Here is a 23,112-nt window from a genome sequence, read left to right as displayed (position 1 = left end):
GTCTAAATTTGAGAAACTCTTATCGATTTCTACTTAATCTCATAAAATGACCATCCATTTTAGGTTCCTGGAATCATTTTAAATCGTAGGTGATTAAATAAAGAGTGTAGAGATTTTTTTTGACAATCCATAGAGTCTATACAGCAAATATTTTTCAAATCGGTGCTATAGCTTGTTTTAATGTTCTTTATTCCATACAGGGGACTTGTGCTTCAGTAAAAGTTTACAAATTGGGTGTCTTTTCTGTTGTGTCTTGTTTAAAGAAAGAGTCATTCACAGTAACAAAGAAAGGCCTCACTCTTAAGTCAAGCATGGATTCCCGAATATCCTTAAGTTACCCTCCAGGAGTTTTTACCTCTCCAGTACTTGTGCAGTTAAAGGTAAACATATTAAAAATAGGTGAGTTCCTGCTCATAGATTTTGTGGGTCATCAAGCATGGTTCTAAACAACAAAGAAGGTACCAATATTTAATATAACAATAAATGGATTATTTTATATAGTTGTAATGGCCTAATACATAGTGATATTAGCAATAATGTAATGATTTTGAGCATATTAAATATCATTAAAAAATAAATCTTCTCTTTATTCAAAAGATTTTTGCAGTTAGTCTTTTGTGTTGTGTTGTTTTGTTTATGATATTTATTGGGAAAATTTATGTTGCATGACTATGAAAGAATTGATGACAGACTTTGGAACATTCATATAATTCAAAGATTTTGATCAGAGAGGATGGCAAAAAAGAGGACAATCAATTACAATATTTATTATAATAAATATTTGGTTATATTTAATTATGAAACAGCCATTTTCTGGGAGTAAGGATTTAATATATGCAAACACTATTTGCAAAGGGCATGTAAATGTATATTTTTCAAGACTTATTTCCTCAAATAATATTCCCTGTTTGTCTAGCCTCATTCCCCTCCCATGCTCTCCTCTCTATTTCTTCCAGTTGTTAATGTAAGTGGTAAGTGAAGAAGAACGATTAGGAAGAAAACATATAATAAATAACTTATTTATAGATATTTTCCATGAACTTTGAAATGTTGGAATCATCTTAGCTATGTTTTATTTTTAACCATTCTTATGTGAAAAGAAACAAATCATGTTTTTCTAGTTTCTAAAGATCACTTGATCTAATAATAGTCCTAATTAGAAATCATTATAAAACATCTATTTTGTTTTCTAGGTCATTTTGTTGCCTGCAATTAAGTCTGTTTCTTAGTTATTTATAACATAAAACAGGGAACCCATATTTCCGAAACACTTTGTAGAAAGGGCCCAAATACTGCGTTCTTTTATACATTATAAATATTTTATAAAATGCAATGTTGATTACAGCTAACAATGTATAGAGAAATGTATAAAACTATGCTCCATAAAATTTTCAAAAAACTGGATTAGAAATGTACCAACAGTTTGCATCTTTTCTATTAAAATGTAAGAAAAAATATATTTTTTGTTTAGATCCAACCAGTTGACCCAGCTCTGGTGGCACATTTAAAAGCACAGCAAGATACTTTCTACTCAGTCCAATCTACAAGCCCTCTGATTCACATTCAGCACCCATCAACTTATCCTTTTCAGAAGCCAGTGACTGTATTTTTACCTTGTTCTCCATACCTTGATAAAAACAATCTTGATTCTGAGATAGATCATAAAAGACGAGCAAGTGCCACAATAAATAGGATTACATCTTCATATTTCAGCTGGTGAGTAAGTTTCTAATATTGTGAACTGACTTAATGTCAAACAAAGAAGCTTAGATGATTAAAACTTGCAGTCAAATATCTTGTATTTAAATTCTGTATTAAAATAGTATGAAATACCTTTAATCTAGAAAGAAAATATTATGGATCCAAAAAAAGGTAATAATTTTAGCTGTTATGGACCCCAAAATTCCTACAAGTATAAAGATAAAGATGGAGACAGTAAGAACCCTAGCAGAAATGCATGCTGGGGTGGCACATTTTGAAAGCTTCAATCTATTCAAAGCACTGGAAATTTAGTCAGCATAGGTAGGAGAAAGACATACCTTAGTCCAGAGGAATTATACTCAGTAAAAATGGCTAGATGCTGACAATTGACTCAGGTATTATGCAAAGGGATCTCATCTCTAGATTCAAGAATGAGATTCAAATAGCTACCAAACAATAATTGGTGGATGAGCATTCATTTGAGGGTAAGAAAAAAAACCAAAATCCTACGTGGTGCTTGAAGAAAAACAAATCAATACCAAGATTTCTAAAGAATATCAAAAACAACAAAAAACAAACTTGTAGAAATACAAAGGAAGAGAGAGATAGCATCATCCTGATGTTTCGCAGTCATTTGAATAATGAGAATTACAGTTACCTGGAGAATATTAAAGAAACCTATTTTATAAGTTTAGTTGTAGCCAGTAAGCATAATTGCCAAGAAACACTAGCAGAAAATCATCAGAATAGATGAAGAAAAGATGAAAGGACAAAGGGATGTGGCATAAAGATAATAAGATGAGATGAAAAGGGACCAAAATATGATAAGGAGTCATTTCAAAGTGCTGCAAACTGATAATTATAGGTACCATTGAAGAAGAGGCCAAGCAATCATTAAAAAAGCAACAATCAAAGGCCTAGGTGAATTTGATTTTTTGATGTTGATTAAAGCCTTGAGTTAAAAGTGCTGATTGGTTACTAGAAAATATTTATGAAAAAACACCCAACTTAGACATAACATGGCAAACTGAAATGTAGGTTTAAATAAAACGTAATTCCGTAAGCATCCGTTAACCAGAAACAGATTATGCAAAAAAGGAATGAAATCAATCTGATGTCAGTTTTATTCTTTGCAGCACTAATATCAGGAAATAAAAATGGACCAAAATCTTCAAAGTTCTCAAGTTCTCAAAGGGCAAGATTGAGAAATTAGGGTTTTCATCCTACAAAGACGCCATTTTGTTTCTGTTTTGTTTTTAAATACAAGGGCTCTCAGAATGGACTACTCACATGCTCTAAAAGTAGATAAAATTAATAGGCTGACTTAATAAGATTCAAGATATCGAGAACAAGCAAGTATTATTCTTATTTTTAAAATTTGATATTGATCATAAATAATATAAAAGCAGAAAAATTCAAAAGTAAAAATTTATATGAAAGAGATAACGGAAAGTAAACAAAACATCAGCATGGTGATATGTGTCTACTTTTAAGAGCAAGTGTAAGCAAGATAATATATGTAAATAATCTTATGACAATGAATATAAATGAGTTAAACATAATTCATATTATTGTCCGTATTTCATAATCTTACTTTGATATTTTTAAATACTTTATATGATGTGCTTGGGTGATTTCCTTAGGTTTATTATACACATTATTAATTTTTTATCATTTGTTTAAATTGTTCATTTTATTCACTGTAATTAGCATTTCTAAAAGCTTAGTGCTTTTTCCAATCTGCTTCATTGTTTTACTACGCTTTATATAGTTGATCCTTGAACAATGCAGGGGAATGAGGGGTGCCAACTACCAAGCAGTTGAAAATGTGTGTATAACTTTTGACTCCTCAAAACTGAACTGCTTATAGCTTATGGTTGACCAGGAGAAAAACCTTACCAATGATATAAACAGTCTATTAACACATATTTTGTAAGGTATATGTACTATATACTGCTTCTTATAATAAAGTAAGCTAGAGAAAAGAAAACGTTATTAAGAAAGTCATATTCATTAAGTGGAAGTGGATAATCATAAAGGTTTTCATCCTTGTCATCTTCATTTTGAGTAGGCTGAGGAGGAGGAGGAAGAGGAGGGGTTGGTGTCGCTGTCTCAGGAGTGGCAGAGGAGCAAGAAAATCTGTGTACACGTAGACCTACAGAATTCAAACCTGCGTTGTTCAAGGTTCAGCTGTATTTCTTCCTTTATTCCTTTAATTATTTAAGCATATTTATTTTATGGTCTCTTTTAGAATAATCTATTTATTAACATGATGTATAACACTATATCATCTATCTGGGAGCATAGTGTAATCTTGCAGAATTTCATACTGATTCTGTTCTAGGCTCTTACCCTTAGACATTCATTTCCAACATTGATTTTAATTTTTGATCAGATATAAATATCAACTCTTCTTCTCCCTTTTCCCCCAATCCAAAGCAATTAATTTTGGATGTGTGTGCTTCTTGACTACTTTCTTGAGCCAACAAGCAACAGGGTTTTGGTTATTGCTACCAATAACCAAATAACCAGAAAAGGTTATGCCTCTCTCATGGCCAGTGATGCCCTTCTGAGATCCCAGCTTCAAGACTTAGTTCAAGTTCCCTCCCTGCGCAGCTGGAGGTTGTACTTATGTCTGGGAATAGATATTAAACTGTACCTCGAGTCCCTGAGATGTGTGCATGTTTGGGGTTGAGAAGAGGAGGCCGATTGAGGAAGGAGCACCCACAGAATCAATTCCTCGAGTTCCCTAAGGAAGAAAGAGAATTATTACTTTTTAGATCATTGAGTCCAGATCTAGAGGGGATTTCTTTTTCAGCTCTTGAGTTCATATAAGTGTGTGTGTGTGCACGTGAGTGTTTGTGTGTGTGTGTGTGTGTGTTTATGTGACATTTTGTCCAGAATTCTTGTGGAGTGGGAAAATGGCTATTTGTCATCAGTTAAATTGGCCAAGTTGCTAGAAATTGGCACTTTTTTTTGCCTTTGTACATAATTTCTCTTCTAGAAAATCTTTCTTCTGCCACATTTAACTGATAAACTCTTGCCTATTCTGTAAGTTTCAGTTCAACTTTTTCTTTTTCTGCGCAGATATCCTAAGCTCTCTAGGAGGAATCAAGTGCTCTTTTTTTGTGCCAACCCCATCCTTTGTACACACCCTACATTCTACTGTAGAAATAATATATATTCTCTTTTACATGTCATCACTTAGCACAATTGCAGCATAGTAAATGCTAAAAACATTAGGTAAATTAAATAAATTAATGAGTAAACTCGTGGAAATGTAAATTGTATTGCAAATTCATCTGCACTTTTTGACAATATTAAATTGACACATTACAATGTGCTATGTTGTTATTAGTCTCAAATAGTAGGTACATTTTTTTTCCATCTAGTGGAGCATAAAACAAGCAAATGAGAATCCATCTCAACTGTTTATTTAGCATTCTTTCATCAAAGAATGAAAGCCAGTTGGACATTTTCAATGGAAACAGAAACACAAAAAGCAATCCATACCCCATGTAATGAAAAAGATAAAAACTATTTGAGGCCAAAGCATAGTCTGAAGATTAAGAATGAAAGGTCTGTATTTATGTCTGAATGATTTCTAGGGAAAAGATGAGAGTCATTTAATTATGTGCCAAAAAAGATTTCTCGTGGCAGTAAAGGGGGAAAATACTTTATTAAATAAGAGTTTATTCCTTACTATGCAATCAGTATTTTAGAGAGTTAGATAGGAAAATGGTTTTTGCCCATGAAAAATGATATTTCCGACATAATGCAATTGCTTTTAAGATTAAGTTGTTCAAATGTAATATGCGATTCATACCTGAGAATATTTATAAAATATATATAAATCATACCATATAATGAAATGGACAACTAGTACAGCTAATATCAAATGATAAACTGATCGTTATCGATAAAATTATGCATCTCCTTACTTGCCCCACCTCATTCAATCCCCTTTGTCCTCACCACAGTCACTCATCCCCACCAAATTTAACCACTATTCTGAAATTTTCAATTATTCTTTTGCTTTTATTTATTTCTCTGTTTGATCACATATACTTATATTTGTCCTGACACATTTTATTCTTCTTCTCCGGCAGCACACCATAGGTTAAAGTTGAGTCACTCTGGTTTGTTTGGGAGAGAGCATAGTTCACTAGGGGTCATCTTTGGAGACCACCTACCACATTTGCTATAACATACTAGGATAAAAATGATTTTTTTCCACTTCTTTGGAGATATTATGTCACTCTTTATTGCCATTGTGAAGACTGCAGTGGACGCAATTTTCATAACTTTATGGATCATCTGCTTTATTTTGTCTGCTGCTTTCAAGATCTTTTCTTTGCACTTGGTGTTTTGCATTTATCTATGACGTGTCTAGATGCAAATTTTAAACTTTTTCTGAATACAATATATTGTGCTTCCTGAATAAGTGGATGTATGCCTTTTCACATTTCTGAAAAGTTCTTATGTGCTTTCTAATCAAATGATGGCACTTCTCCATTGTATGCACTCTGTCCTTCTGAGTTTCCAAATAGATGTATAGATGTATATATGACCACCTTATTTATTTATTTATTCATTTATTTATTTATTTTTATTATATTTTAAGTTCTAGGGTACATGTGCACAACGTACAGGTTTGTTACATATGTATACAAGTGCCATGTTGGTGTGCTGTGCCCATTAACTCATCATTTACATTAGGTATATCTCCTAATGCTATCCCTACCCTGTATCCCCACCCCACAACAGACCCCGGTGTGTGATGTTCCCCTTCCTGTGTCCAAGTGATCTCATTATTCAGTTCCCACCTGTGAGTGAGAACATGCAGTGTTTGGTTTTCTGTTCTTGCAATAGTTTGCTGAGAATAATGGTTTCTAGCTGCATCCATGTCCCTACAAAGGACACGAACTCATCCTTTTTTATGGCTGCATAGTATTCCATGGTGTATATGTGCCACATTTTCTTAATCCAGTCTGTCACTGATGGACATTTGGGTTGATTTCAAGTCTTTGCTATTGTGAATAGTGCCACAATAAACATACGTGTGCATGTGTCTTTATAGCAGCATGATTTATAATCCTTTGGGTATATACCCAGTAATAGGATGGCTGGGTCAAATGGTATTTCTAGTTCTAGATCCTTGAGGAATCGCTACACTGTCTTTCACAATGGTTGAACTAATTTATGGTCCCACCAACAGTGTAAAAGTGTTCCTAGTTCTCCACATCCTCTCCAGAACCTGTTGTTTCCTGACTTTTTAATGATTGCCATTCTAAATGTGTGAGATGGTATTTCATTGTGGTTTTGCTTTGCATTTCTCTGATGGTGAGTGATGATGAGCATTTTTTCATGTGTCTGTTGGCCGCATAAATGTCTTCTTTTAAGAAGTGTCTGTGCATATCCTTTGCCCACTTTTTTATAGGGTTGTTTGTTTTTCTCTTGTAAATTTGTCTGAGTTCTTTGTAGGTTCTGGATATTAGCCCTTTGTCAGATGAGTAGATTGCAAAAATTTTCTCCTATTCTGTAGGTTGCCTGTTCACTCTGATGGTAGTTTATTTTGCTGTGTAGAAGCTCTTTAGTTTAATACAATGCCATCCCCTTAAGTTACCAATGACTTTCTTCACAAAATTGGAAAAAACTACTTTCAAGTTCATATGGAACCAAAAAAGAGCCCATATTGCCAAGACAATCCTAAGCCAAAAGAGTGAAGCTGGAGGCATCATGCTACCTGAATTCAAACTATACTACAAGGCTGCAGTAACCAAAACAGCATGGTACTGGTACCAAAACAGAGATATAGACTAATGGAACAGAACAGAGCCCTCAGAAATAATACCACACATCTATAACCATCTGATCTTTGACAAAACTGACAAAAACAAGAAATGGGGACACGATTCCAAAATAAAAAATAAACAGAACTGCTGGGACCTGGGATCCCCCCCTCCCAGGCTCAAGCATGACCCCCTTGCCACCTGCAGTCTTGGCTCAAACCTCTCCCAGGGGCCACCCCTGACCACCCCCCACTTTCTAAACTGCACCCTGCACTCCCATCCCCGGGGCTCCCCAGTTCCCTCTCCTCCCTCACAGCTCACAAGGTGTCATGAGCATTAGATGAGCGAACACACACAGCACACACATCACCCAGCTTGCACACAGCCGCTGTTCAGCATTAGATTTAACTTTGAATATTCACCGAATTTAAGACACCATCGACAGCAAAGCAGTGCACTATTTTATGAACCACTAAGAAAGAGAAAATGCTGCCAATTAAACTGACATGACGCTTTCTTATCACTCATAACTTTCATTTTGCACTTATTGAAGGAGCTCTTCTGGACTTAATTAGACATGGATTTGTACTGGCCATCACTTTGGCACACACATATAAGAAAGATATCAGCAAAATAAAATTTATTAAGATATTTCTAAAAATAAATAAATAAATAAATAAAAAGTGCTGGGAAAACTAGCAAGCCATATGTAGAAAGCTGAAACTGGATCCGTTCCTTACACCTTATATGGAAATTAATTCACGATAGATTAGCAACTTAAATGTTAGACCCAAAACCACAAAAACCCTAGAAGAAAACCTAGGCAATACAATTCAGGACATAGGCATGGGCAAGGACTTCATATCTAAAACACAAAAGCAATGGCAACAAAAGTCAAAATTGACAAATGACCACCTCTTTTTAAATTCCGTATTGTTTTACTTCCCTTATGTTTTCCATCTCCCTGTCTCTATGTGCCATATTCTGTGCGATTTATTCACATTCCAGTTTGAAATGGCAAAAATAACGCATACCTTAAAAATGTACTTTTAATCTATTATTTGAGTTTTGTTTTAGATAATTATATTTTTTATTTCTTAAAGTTCTATTTTCCCAGCTACTGGGAAGGCTGAGGTGGGAGCACCGGAGATTGAGGCTGCAGTGAGCCGAGATCACGCCACTACACTCCAGCCTGGGTGACAGAGTGAGACCCTGTTTAAAAAAACAAAAACAGAAACAAAAAACAAAAAAAAGTTCTACGTGGCCCTTATTTAAATCTCCTTAATTATCTTTAGAGTTTCTTCTTGCTTACTTATTTGTGGGATACTGTCCTTTATTAAACTTTTCATATATAGTTGTTTTCATCTTAAATCTCCTAATTCTAAGATCTGAAGTATTTGGGAGTGTTTATATCTATCATTCATGGCATTTACCTTCTAATTTGTTTGAGAACTTTTGCTTGTGAGCATGCAAACGTGGGGTTTCTTCAGGCATAATGGAGTTGCTTTCCTCAAGGTGGCATTTGTTCCCACCTCTGCTGAGAACCATCTGCTACTTACCTGGGGCTACATTAACCTTCTTGAGAGTCTTGGTGAAGATCTCAAGTTCACCTTTCCCACATGGCTGTTACCCCAAGGACTGACAGCTTCATGTTCTGCTCACTTGATTATTGCTTACGGTTGCATGCTCCTGCATCTACATTACAGGAAAGGTGCTTGCCATCTTAGTAATCCCCTCATTCCTGCCTGGTTTCTCCCTTAGCTGCAACCCTGACTTCACACATTTTATTTGGAGAGGAGTTTGGAAAATTTCAAAAGAATTCGTATCAAAAAATTCTTTCAAAAGTATGCAAGCCAAAAAAAAAAAAAAATCAAAAAGCACATTTATCAAGATCTAGTTGTTTTAAACTAGAAATTATTCTAAATTTGTTATTTATAATTCTAGATTTTGTGTATTAAATTTATAATATTTTAGACAGTCTACCTAAGAAGGAAATGACAATTTTATAAATAATGAAATCGCACATACTGCATTTTCCTTTGTGCTTATCAGTGAGTGCCGTATTGTCAACACAGGCAAATCTCATTTAATGGAGTGAAATTGTTTCAATGAAACACTGAGGTAAATGCTTACGGAGAAAGTAAGATTTGTTTCATGTGTTAAATTTGGAGGTAGTGTATTTAGAAGTATTTTTAATTCATATGTACTATTTTCTGTAAGAAAACAAGGTTCCCTGTGAATTGGAATGCCAAGTGGGAAATAATTTAGTTTTTAAATACAAAAGAAACTATCCTTGAAAAATTCCCGATAGTGTCTATTTCCTAGTTACAGAAACAAAATATTAAGGTGCATTGGAGCAGATTTTTTAATCTTGTGAAAAATCTTTTGAATGTCGTTTGTGTGGTATTTAGGCAATTTAACTGGGAAATATGTAATTGTGTACTGTTAGGCTTGAGAAAATGCAGACTGGAGGATATATCTATTGTTTTCCCTGCTAGACACCTTATGTTTTGGGAATTGTACCACAATTTCTGCAAATTGCCCTTTCTATCCATGCAGATGCAATGGGAGCTTCTATATTCATTAATATCCCTACGTATAATTAAACACTTGAACCACAAGAGGCCGATTGTAATTCCTTGATGCCTAATAAAAAGGGTAATTTTGGGTGTAGCTCATACCTTAGGATATAAAACTCAGAAGTTGTCAACAACCGTGATTTCTGCTGCTGGAAAAAGAATGATTATTAATAGTACTAGATAAAAAGGAAAGATGCAGAGAAGAGAAGTAATTAGACAAAGATGATATTCCAATTCCAGACAGAGTTTATATCTGAGGCCCTCCACATTTGTCTCTTTTCCCCATTAACAATCAAGGATTACTATAATTAATTTATTTATAACTAAGTAAAATTAATTTGGGTTTCTGTTACCTGTACCCCAAAGAGTCGTATCCAATACATCTACTTATCTGTATACTCCTTGGTATATGAATCTTATTGTCCCTAGGGATAGACAGGCAAATCTACAGAGTGAACAGAGTCTCCTGAGATGAAAGAGATTGAAGTCATCACTCCCTTTTTTTTCCTGAGGTGCAACATTATTGAAACGTTTCTGTTGGATTTAAGTGGATATTCTGCTGTCAGCTGGCAAGAAAAGATAGCATAATAGAGAAAGAAATTTGAATGGATGACTAAATTTCAGCCTAGGATGACCTGTGCTCATTTATTGTTCAGAAACTGGATAAAATATAAGACAGTTCCAGCACTGTGAAAATTTCTTTAAAAAAATTACTGTGTGGGCATGTTGGGGGCCAGGGTGCATGGGTCCACTAAGGTACAGTGTCATTGGGAGCTCAAGCTCAGGGTGGAATAACTGAATCACATATAGCATAACAGTGGAAAGAGAGTTTTCTTGTTTTTCCTCACCTTAAAAGCTATTGCCAGAGTAGTGGCACACGTAGGTAAATACACCAAACGAGGGCATTGCATCAGATCATGGAGGATCTTTTGTTTTCAATAGCAGTGAGGCAGCAACATCAGCAAAGCAAAGGAGAATGGGACAATACATGAAGACCGAGGACTACTTAGATTATGTAGGGTTTTTTCCTCTGTACAATAATTGTAACTGTGACACCTTGAACTGAGTAAAGCTCCAAGAGTAGATGGACCTACAGTCAGAATGTACAGTTGTATCAAGAGAGAACGTTTCTCTCAGCTGTGTGGTAGGCACTCAGGTCATTTGAATTGATATCCAACAACCATTACACCGATTACAAATGGTAAAGTTAAGGTACACAATTTGTCATACAATATGTCAAATATTGACATAAATATGGCAATATTTATGACATAATATTAACATAAATATGACATGTTTTAAAATACGTCAAATATTTCACCACTTTAAAGTCAAATAATCCATGTAAAAATAAAAACTACCAGAAATGTATCAATGTATTATAATATTTGACTTCAGACAATGTGGCTATGTGGACTTTCTTCTTCCCTTTACTTTTCCATATTAAAGGAATTTTATAATCAACATGAATAACTTAAAATGGGAAAATATTTTAAGTTTTTTGAATACAACATACCATTTAAAATTAATACTTTAATGAATAATTATAGTTGTCTGAGAAAAAGTTAACCTCAAAACATTGGTGACATTCACGTTTAAATATCTATGCATGATGAATATCACAAAGAAAATATCCCGAAAGTAAAATATAATATAGAATGAGAATTTTGATAGTTTGAATGCTTGTCAAATTCTGTGTCATATATTATTTTTTTCCACAGAAAAAGTAGCATGACATTTTAATCAGTAACCTCAGAGACATTAGTACTGTCTGCGTGAATCCCAAGCAAAATTGGTCATTTTAAAATAAACACATTTAAAAAATAAATCTTTACTATTTTTGGAACTATCACTATGTCAGCATGTTGCCTTTTATGGAGTTTGATGAAGTGCTATTCACTGTCAGACAATACTAGCTGTCAAACTTTGCTAATAACATATATGAAGGAAATAGTTTAGTTGCAGAGCTGTTAACACCTGCGAGACACAAGTATACCATCAGATTATTTAATTTGAATGTGGACTGTGCCTATTAAAGTTTAAGTTTAATCTTTATATCATTAAGGACTCTTGATTTAAGTGACAGGAAAGCAAATCCGAAGTATTTAAGCAAAAAAGAATTTTTGATATATGTAAATTTAAAATCTGAGGATGTATCTATCTATATATATATTTCTTCAACCAGGAAGAACCTAATCTCTCTTCTTCATCTCTATCTGCTTTCCTCTGTGCCAATTCCATTCTCTGACATGCTTGTTCCTCATTCTGGCAACATAGCTACATCTTTATAAGTCCAAGTTCAGTGGAAAAGAGGAAGCTTTTTCCCTATGAATATGCATAAAAGCCCAGGGCCTGATTCTCACTCCAGATCTGTCACAAACTCATCACTGAATGGATCACTGGTACCAGAAGACAGATATAGTGCAGATTAGCCTAGATTATGGCATGGTAACAAAACTCTCAAATCCCAAGGGCTTACACAACAATCTTTGCATCTGTCGTGGCCATCAAAGGTAGGCTGCTTCTTGGTCATCCTCACTCTAGATAGAACAGCCACTGTTCAGTTACTATGATAGTGGCAGAAGAAAGATCTTTGGCTAGACCCATATTAGCAATTAAGTGCTTGGCCTCAAAGTGACACATTTTTTTTTTTCATTCACATCATTTACTGGAACTAGTCACTTGGCCCCATTCAACCACAGAGTCCAGGAAGTGTAACCCTGTCATATATTCAGATCAGGGCGAAATTGGATATTCTGGTGAGGAGCATTAATGAATGACAAATACACTATTTGCCTTAGGTTATATACCCAATGGTCCTGGGATTAGGGACAGCCCCACCACCCTTGGGAGCCTGTCGGTCTCCACAGATAATTTAGGTTTTCGACAGAAGAAAAAGTGAATGAATGCTATCAGAAAAAAAATTACATTCAAGTCAATTTCTAGTAAATGACCAACATTCTGGATTCAGTGAGAGTGTAACTTCCTGTGTGAATAAATTATTAACTTCCAAGGGTTACAGAATTCACCACATCTGTGGTTATAACCCAGTAGCATAAAAGTAAATGTTATTTTTCCCCTAAGCTCCTAATTTTAATCTAGCTGATCCCCTGAAGTAACCAATACAGAGTAAGAAGTTTTCAGAGTAGACATTTTAAATCAAGTTCAGTTTCTAATCTGAATCCATGGGTCATAGGACACGTCAACCTGTGAAAGTAAGTTGGTTTTTAAGCCTTTAACTCTAGTTCACTTCACAAATGAATATATGAAATTCACATTCCGGTCTCCATTCATATACCATGGCTCTGTCTCTTTGTGGAGTGTAGGTAGCATCATTAGACTAGGTATTTTTCCCCAAAGATGTTCAGTATCAGGGACTTTTCTTCCTTTAATTGTACAGAACAGATGTTCACTTAAACAAATTCAAGAAAAGAGTTTATTGTGAGGCTAAAATAGTGAACCTCTGCTTTCTCCATCTCTAGGACTATATGGATCCTCTCCTCTTGATTTTTCTCCTTTTCTCTCTTAGCATCTATTTTTCCTTTCTGAATAATCTTTCTGCTTATTAATTTTCATTGACCAAGGTACCACAGAAACAGAACTGTGACAAGTTACAGTCCCTGGACCACTGAGTCAAATTCCAAGAAAGATAATCAAATTGACTGGCTGTTGGAAATTGGTATACTGTTAGTCACATGAGCTGTGGTTGGGGAAAAATATCACATGGCACATATAGTCAATTTCTTCAGGGCCTTTGGGTGGGGCAGGCTACACAAGAAGGAAAACTGTACAAGAAAGTAAATTGGCTGTGCCTACAGTAGAAAGTAGAGTTAGAATATTAATACTACTTATGCTCACTACAATTATAAGTGCTTTACAAATATTAATTCATCTAATCCCATGATATTGGTACTTGTGTTAGTCCATTTTCATGCCACTGATAAAAATATATCCAAGACTCGATAATTTATAAAGAAAAAGAGGTTTAATGGACTCACAGTTCCATGTGGCTGGGGAGGCCTCACAATCATGGTGGAAGGTGAAAGATATGTCTTACATGGCAGAAGGCGAGAGAGAATGAGAGCCAAGCAAAAGGAGAGACCCCTTATAAAACCATTAGATCTCATGAGACTTATTCACTACCACAAAAACAGTATGGGGGGAAACTGCCCCCATGATTCAGTTGTCTCCTACCAGGTCCCTCCCACAACATTTGGGAATTATGGAGCTACAATTCAAAATGAGATTTGGATGGGGGCACAGCCAAACCATATCAGTACTATTATTATTTTCGTATGATAGGTAAGAAAACAGATTAAGAGAAATGAAATAATTTGCTCATGGTCGTACAGTTCATAAGAGGCAGAGCCATCCAGGCTTTGAAACTGGGCAGTTTTGCTCCTGGGTTTGTGCGCTTACCTTTTTTGCTTTACAACCACTGTTTGCTATTCTAGAGTATCTGGGTTTACATCAGTGAGTTTATTAATGTTTTTGGGTACTCTCTTAAATCTATTTTGCCAGTTGTAAAAAGCTTGTCATTCTCCAAAGCTCATCTCAAATATTAGCATTTTAACTTTGCAGGCTTCCCGAGCCTCTTGCTTCTGCTCCCAAACCACCGTGTACGTTTCTTTAATTATCACACAGGTCACCTTGTGCTGTAATTAGATAATACTGTGTTACTACGTGCTTCTGTAGGACAAGGGTTATATAGTTTGATCTCTGTATTTGTGGTGCAAAGCATAATTACTGGCACATAGTATGTACTTAATGAATTGTTATTAGTTCATTCACAATGAAAGAATGAATGCATTAAATAATATTTATACCGTGTAAATTGTACCAATATATCTTCTGTTACCATCATATAGGACAAAAAGTGCCTCCATAAGAAAACCTGGGAAAAATGCCAGTGAATGTTTGAAATTACTGGGATTCAGAAGCCAAGACAGTGGTTGGTGTGAGCTTTATGATGTTGTTGTGAAAACCATACAGAGTGGGTTGATATCAGTTGAACTGAATGAACATTTGCAGAGGTAATACAATAACAAACAATTAAAGTTGATGATACTCTTTTCTGATGGTCATAAATGGAGTTTATAGAAATGGAATAGTAAGATTACATTTTAATCCTTCAAATGGAAATATTAAGCGTTCTTTAAAGGATACTTAAAATGCAAACCAGAATTGACACGGATATGCTATCTGTAATTTCATTTATGATAGTTAAACAAGTGCTTTTGGAAAGCACTCATAACTACAGGTTTCTGCTAACTCCAAAATAGTTTTAAAATAGCACCTTCATTTCTGAAATTCCATGGAGATAGTAATTAACTGTTCATATTATGCATATCTTATAACTATGTATAGATAAGCGGAATTTGTTACTTCAGTGCCCTCATTTTGCTTTCTCATTTCCATGTTTTCTAGACAGCCCATTATGAGAAGAGTTTTAGACAGATTTAAGGTTCATGAAGGGTAGCCACTCATAGAGACAGGTGATCATGTACCTAAAGATAGCTTTTATTTCATAATGGGAGGTTTTACATTTATGATTTTCTTGAATCCAGTTTCCTAGGAATAGAGTCTGAGATGAAAAGCAAGTGATTCATTGAAAGAGAGCTCTTGGGTAAATCCTGTAGGGCAAAGGAGGAAGATGGAAAAAATGATGGTTTCAGATGAAGTATTTCTGTAGCCTGACACCCTCTGGGGAGCTCTGCAGTACGAGTACCAAGGTGGCTCACTTTGCATCCCCACATTGGTTAGTCCTTGTCTGTGGATGTAGGGCTACTCTGGGTGAGGGCCTCTTTTAGGCCAAATCACTGGAGAAGAATTTGAGAACGGGTATCCAGTCCGGGGAAAAAGGTCTATATTAGTTTGTTAAGGCTGCCGTAACAATGTACCACACACTGGTGGCTTAAACAACAGAAACTTACCATTTCACAGTTCTGGAGGCCAGAAGTACAAAATCAAGGTGCTAGCAGGGTTTGTTCTTTCCAAGGGCTGTGAGGGAAGGAGCTACCCAGGCCTCTCTTCTTGGCTTGTACATGGCCGTCTTCATGGTCTCAGGGTGTTTTCTCTCTATGCATTTCTATGTGTTGAAATTTCTCTTTTATGACACCAGTCATACTGGATTAGAGAAGACCCTAATGACTTCACCTTAACCTGATTAGCTCTGTAAAGTCCCTATCTCCAAATAAGGTCCCATTCTGAGGTACCAGGGGATACTACTTCAACACATGAAGGTGTATAAGTGCAGAGACGGTGACACATAATGCAGTCCCTACCAAGGTCCATCCTAACGATCCTTCCCACGTACACAGAGATGCATATTTCAATCCCCATTTAATTATGGTATATATTCTGCATCCTATGGAGAGTCAATAAATTATTGTGCTCATCTTTCTCTTCTATACTTTAAATATGCTCTTTTGTAATTCTAATTAAAATATAACTTAAAATATGCTGCCATGTTTAGAGCTGAGCTGAGACTGTATGACTTCTTCATTTAAGAACATGTTTTAGAATTTAGTTTGATTTGAGCTGGTTTCTTTTTTATTTCTTTCTCTTTTTTTAATAGAGATTGAGTTTTGCCATGTTGCTCAGGCTGGTGTTGAACTTCCAGGCTCAAAAGATCCACCCTCCATGGCCTCCCAAAGTGCTGGGATGCCTCCCAAGTGACGTGAGCCACTGTGCCCAGCCTGAGCCGGTTTCTTGAAGGCCAAGAGTTTCTTTACAATCATTAATGAATCTAACCTGTTGGCCTTGAGAATACTTGATTTTAAAAGACGTCTGTTTGATAATGACTCTTTGCTTGGGTGTTATTAGGTATCAGTGATGTTCTTGATGCTGCGTTTTTCCCTCGGGTCTTACCTCTTTCTTCCATGCAGGTTTATTGTACTTCACCTCTCTTCCACCATGGACAATAGTCATTTGGTTACTTTTGTGAAATCTTTAGAGGAAGCCATGCTCAGCACCACTGCCTGCATAGTGCTGTCTCACCAGAAGGACAATCCACATAGAATAGCTGTTTTAGTGGTGCCTTCCAAAGATTTAAGCCAGGCGCTTAAGAACCTGCGCTTGGAAGGGTTTGGGGGACCTCCAGAGCCATCTCGTCATTTCCAAGTTCGAGAAGGAGAACAACTTCTTTTAAGATTTACTGGAAACATATTTGCTTCAAGTACGTATAAAGAAATCTTTTTATATATTTTATGGGCTATAAGCCACAAGCTCTTCAAAAGAGTTTGCTAAACTTGTGTTACTAAGGAAACCTTCAGAGGATTGACGAGAGACTTTAGGAAGTAGGAAGAGAAAAAGACTTATGTATTATACTTCTTACATTCCCATTTCTTTATTTTCTACTTAGAGCATGCATGTTCCTTTACAGGAAGATTCTAAGTGATACTTTTTAGAAACAGCCTTTTCCACAGTTACTATCTGAATCCAAACTAGGATCATATCTTTCCTACGACAATAAAGTTGTCTTCTAAGTACTTCCATTATTGGCCGTATGAAATCAATTACCATGTGGTAATAAGAGTGATCATTTAAAAACATAAATCATACTATATTATACCAGTGATTACAACCTTATTTTTACCTCCTATTCTATCTAAAATAATATCCAAACTCTTTAAGATGTTTTATAAAATAATATCCAAACTCTTTAAGATGTTTTACAAAGAATCTAACCTGGGCATCAGTGGACTCCCAAAAGATATGTGAATAGATCTATATTTCAGTATAATTGCCATATTTTTAATTCCATGTATTTTATTTTATATTTTTCAAAGACTACTCTGAGAATCAATGGGCAGTTTTCAACAAACTCTAAAGGAGTCTATGGCAAAAAAGAAATTAAGAATAATTGATCTAGGCTGGGTACATGGCTCACCCCTGTAATCCCAGAACTTTGGGAGGCTGAGGCAGGCAAATCACTTGAGGTCAGATGTTCAAGACTGGCCTGGTCAACATAGTGAAACCTCATCTCTACTCAGTTAAAAAAAAATTAGTTGGTGTGGTGGCAGGTGCCTGTAATCCCAGCTACTGGGAGACTGAGGTAGGAGAATCACTTGAAACTGGGAGGCAGAGGTTGTAGGTTACAGTGAGCTGAGATCATCTAAATGACATACGTACCTTGCTTACTTCTTTTCCCGTATTTCTCTAGTGTTATTTTTGTTTTCACTCTAACTCTTATCACAGTTTGAAATTATTTAATTAACTTATTTACTTTTTGTTCATATAGTTATGCTATGTCCTTTACCCTTCACCAGAATGAAAACTTCATGAGGGCAGTGACCATGTCTTTCTTGTTAATACATCCTCCGAGCCTAACATAGGAACTGGTATATCCAAAGCTTTTTTTTTTTCTCTTTACAAAATGCTTTATTTTTGATATCAATCCAACTAAACATTGATACAAGTAATGTATTACCAGTTATTGTACACCGTAATCAAATACACTGAAGAAATATCATTGACTGATAAACAAACTATCACCTTCATTTTCTTCTGTACAATGTTTGATAGACTTGTATCTAGAGAGTGATTTCAACAATGAGTTTTTCAGCCCTTGTAGTCTCCAGTGTCTATTGTTGCCATCTTCATGTCCATGTGCATCTAAGTTTAGCTCCCACTTATAAGAACATGTAGTATTAGGTTTTATGTTTCTGCATTAATTTGCTTAGGATGATGGCTCCTAGTTGCATCCATTTTGTTGCAAAGGACATAATTTTGTTCTTTTTTTGTGGCTGCATGCTATTCCATGGTGTATATATACCACATTTTCTCGACCCAGTCCACTGTTGATGGGCACCTAGCTTGATTCTATGGCTTTGCTATTGTAAATAGTGCTGCAATGAACATGCAAGTACTTTTGATAAGTGTGTAGTGAATGAATGATTATATAACAGTGATGAGGAAAGCAAGCAGGATGAATATGAGAGGTGGCAGGAGAGATTAGAGAAGTGAATGAATAGATGAGACTAAAGCGGTCAAAGGAAAGAGATGAAGAGAAAGAGAAAAGGAAGAAAAAGAACATGAAGAGAAAACAGCTGTGTGGGAATAGAAAGCAAACGTTCTTTGAAAGAGTTGCCATCACAACAATTTCTTTTTCATTAAGTCAACACCTTCCTCTTTCTAACTGCTTGCCCTGCGGTGAAATAGAGTCTAACAGGTGTGTGCATAAAAATGAGGTGAGAGGGAAAATTCAGGACAGATTTTATGAAGATTTCTGGCCCTGGAGGCTTTCTACATTGACTTGAGGGGATGTGCTCTGTTTGTTTATAAATTAATATGGATCCCATTTATTTTATTATGCCTATTTTCTCTCTGATTCAAGAAATAGCTCCAAGCCTCATTGGTTCTTTTTTGCTTCAAAGAAGGGACAAGGCTTGAAGCTGATGCTGCCCTCCCCACTTTTTTGATATCTCAGGAATAAGTGAGACCTAAAATGTCCCAATTTTAAGTGTCTATTCTACTCTCACATACAGGATCTCAGCATCTGAACCAGCTGAAAGGACTTAGTGAGCAAGTGACAAAGATGGCAGAGAAGGGGGCAGGGAAGAGAGAGGAGAGAGAGGAAGGAAGGGTGGAAGAGGCCCCTTCCTACTTGGCTTCCGGAGCAGAAACCACAGCGTCCACCCTGGAGAAATCTCTCTAATGAGATATAGTACTAACCAGAAGTGTCCCACCCAAACTAATGATGCAAATGATTTTCCTGTAATACTGTGACCAGCAGCTGTGTTTACCAACCACCCTAAACAGGAGTGCATTACTGTTCTACTCACAAGCAGTGGTACTGAATATCCCACTGCCTGCTGTGGAGACTGGGGAGCACCTGCTAAACCAAGAGCATCCAAGGCAGCCAGCACCTGTGCAATTCCTCCGTATAAGGGATGGGGAAGAGTTCGTCTTCATTCAAGGAAAATGAGTCAGGCAGGATACCCAGATCCTAGGTTTGCTTTTCCTAGGGAGACAGGCTCAGATCTGGAGCCTCACTGGGTTTTTCTCTGCCTAAGAGGGACAAGATCCTCAGTAAACAATTGATACCTCATCCTGGTAAAAGAATTGATCCATCCTTTTATCAGGGCCTAGAGTAGTCTCTGTGAATCTCAAAGAGATAAAGCTAGAGATTCTCTGCCTGGAGGATTCTCCTCGCCCTCCCCATCCCCACCCTCACCCCCAGTTCTCTCCTGCTGTATCTTCAGGTCTCACCTTAAAGATCACGTTCTGAGAAGCTTTCTCTGTCCTTCCTGATTATGTTAGAACTTATTTTATTTTTTATAGTTCTATTATACTTTTGCAGATCCTCCTTTTTTCTTTTGTGGCCTCTGTCACATGCAATTTTCTATTCGTTCATTTAATTGTTTGATCAACTCCAGTTTCTCCTACCACAGTCCCATCCATGGAGGCACTGTCCTGTTGGCGGTCAGCATTCAGTCCCCACACCTAGGACAGAGTCTGACAGTTAGAAGAAATTCAGTATTTGTTGAAAGAAATGAAGACTAAAGTTTAGAAAAAAACATTATAATATTAAGCGCAATTATAAGTATTTAAAACTTTAATTAATAAATTTAGATTACTGCCCTTTGAAAATGCCAAAATCTCTCTATTCACTTATAGAGAATATGAATGGCTTTTCAGTGAAGGTCACAGGACACGGACTATATTTCCATCTCTAATAGGAAGGAAGATGGATAGATGTGTCCTTTGGTTTTTATAATGGTTTTTGGCATTCTTCTGGACACAAGCTACAGCAAGCTTTCATTCTCTAGGTGAGAGTTGTCAGTTTAGCACTTGGATTATTGCAAGATAACCAAGCCCCCACTGCACACAAAATCCAGAAAGTACCAGAAAGTGTTTTAATATGATTTTATATAATGGCAACATAGCATCACCCATAACATCTAGTAATGCCCTATCAGGTCTGTCTTTTAAAGTTGCCCTGAATGCCCTTTGGCCTAGGGCAGTGATTTTTCTAGATATTCTATGGGATGTGTCTCTACATGTATCTGTACACCTACATAATAACCATTCTTTAATTTACTAAACAAAAATTTGTTGACCTTATGTATATTAAAGTCTAATGAAGAAAGACAGAGAATAAGCAAATAAGTAAATAAAATGCATAGCTTAATGTGGGCTGAAAAGTGAATTATAGAAGAATAAAGAAGGGAAAGGATAGGGGGATCTTAAGGGATGTAACAGGCTTGCAGTTTTATCTCAGGGAAGACCATTCTGGGAAGGTGACATTTAAAAAAAAAAGAAGTTTCTAAGAGGGTGAGGAAGCAAGCCATAATCCTATCTCAGGGGAGTTTATCCCAGGCAGAGGGATTGCCAGTGCCAGTGAACTGGGTGGAAACCTCCCTTGTGTGTGTGGGGAACAGTGGGAGCCTGAGATGGCTGGATCAGAGGGAGTGAGCACAGGTTGTGGAAGATGAGGTGAGAACTGATCATGCCTTGTAGGCCATTGGAAAGACGGCCTTTTCTGCTGAGTGACTTGGGGAAACATGAAGGCTTTTCAACAGAGGAGTGATCTGAGTTAGATTATAACTGCATTGAGAATAGGCTTTAGAGCAAGAGGAGAAGCAGGGAGACTAATTGCAGTAAACCAGGTAAAAGATGGCATGGCTTAGAGGTAGAGCTGGTGGAGAATGGGTTAGAATATAGAAATACACTGAGCCAGTGGTTCTCATAGGGTTTTTCTGGTTTCCCGGACTGCTAGCCCTTTCAATTTTTTTATCTGACTTTTCTGAGCAAAAGCATTTATTCTTGCATTTGTATTTTCTATGTCATCAATGAAAAATATTTAATGCCCATTATTGAGAAGAAAATATATTACTATAAGGGACAGCAGGTAATCCACAAAATATAAGTAAATTTTCGAACTTTTTACATGACAGGTATTTACTAAATAGCTACTATCTCAAGACACTTCTAGGGGACTATATACGTAAGATATTGAGAAGAAGAAAAAGATTCTCAGGAGGTCAACTAGTGCTTGATTTTACACTTTGGATCTGGAATGAATGAGTTTTTCTTTTATTTCTCCTTTAAATGTGCCAGTGAGGGAGAAAAAAACAGAGTAGTGCAATTTCTTCATGCAACTTCTATTTTTTTGGATCTATTTTTTTGTTCAGGGACCAGACGTCTTTAAAATAAAATATTATGCCTTAACAACAATGAAACTCCAACTTTAAAAAATTACAAAATGGTTTCTGTTTACAACATGAAGATTTTGCTATTTACTGTTAGTAAATCCTCAATAATTTCATCCCTACTTCATATATAAATGTGATCTTTAGAGAGTTTCCCTAGAGATCTTTAGCTTTAAAAATTGGTAAAAGTTTTAGATCTCAATTGAACCAGAGTGGCTATGCCTCACCCTCAATCCTTATATCCTCTGTATAAATCATTTCTTATGAATAATTGTGCACCCAACAGAGAGTATAATGTCTTTCAAAAGGTAGAAGGGGAAATTTACTAATTGGTATTCCACAGGGACCAAAGTAGTAAAATTTTTCTTGATAGCACTCTAGTAGTATAGAAGCAGAAGATAGCCAGGTGTCACTCCAGTGAGCTGGAAACTCCAATTTACCTAATTTACTATTTAGATAACATTTAAATTACTCCAAATAATCCACTCTTTTTTTTTTTTTTTTTTTTTTAACTAAAGTGAGACTCTCTTAAGAAGACAATCCCTGGCTAGTCATTCGTCTCCTAGGAATCTGTTTTGTTTTTTTTTTTTTGTTTTTTTTCTCTTCTAAGTAGCCAGGTTGCCTCTCAAATATAAAGTTTTGCAAAGGGATCTACTTCTACACCTTCTGTAATCTGGAGTTATTCTATTTCTAGATTTAACTGAGCTTTAGAAAAATCACCAAAATGACCTCAAGCAGTCAGGACCGGGGGAAGGGTCCTGGTATCATCTACATCTCTCACTGAAGTCTTTGTTCCTTGGGCAAAATGGAACGTTTTCCATGAGAGAAAACTCTGGGCAGTCAACTGTATGTTGACTTACAGTAGACAAAGGGAGTTTCCATGTA

The 23,112-nt window shown here is 36.1% G+C and overlaps 1 protein-coding gene across 2 annotated transcripts in view; it reads left to right on the top strand.

Annotated features, from left to right (window-relative positions):
- The window catches only part of DTHD1 (death domain containing 1), a 66,163-nt gene that overhangs the window by 12,332 nt on the left and 30,719 nt on the right, over positions 1 to 23,112 (top strand). For both annotated transcript variants that reach the window (XM_011967061.1, XM_011967060.1), the window contains exons 3-6: positions 201 to 380; positions 1,472 to 1,716; positions 14,941 to 15,105; positions 16,960 to 17,249. In XM_011967061.1, coding sequence (XP_011822451.1) covers positions 201 to 380; positions 1,472 to 1,716; positions 14,941 to 15,105; positions 16,960 to 17,249 — 880 coding nt within the window. The remainder of the gene's footprint in view (positions 1 to 200; positions 381 to 1,471; positions 1,717 to 14,940; positions 15,106 to 16,959; positions 17,250 to 23,112) is intronic.

This window comes from Mandrillus leucophaeus, unplaced genomic scaffold, assembly GCF_000951045.1.
Source record: "Mandrillus leucophaeus isolate KB7577 unplaced genomic scaffold, Mleu.le_1.0 Scaffold784, whole genome shotgun sequence".
Taxonomy (NCBI): domain Eukaryota; kingdom Metazoa; phylum Chordata; class Mammalia; order Primates; family Cercopithecidae; genus Mandrillus; species Mandrillus leucophaeus.
This window is presented reverse-complemented; position numbering and strand designations above follow the sequence as displayed.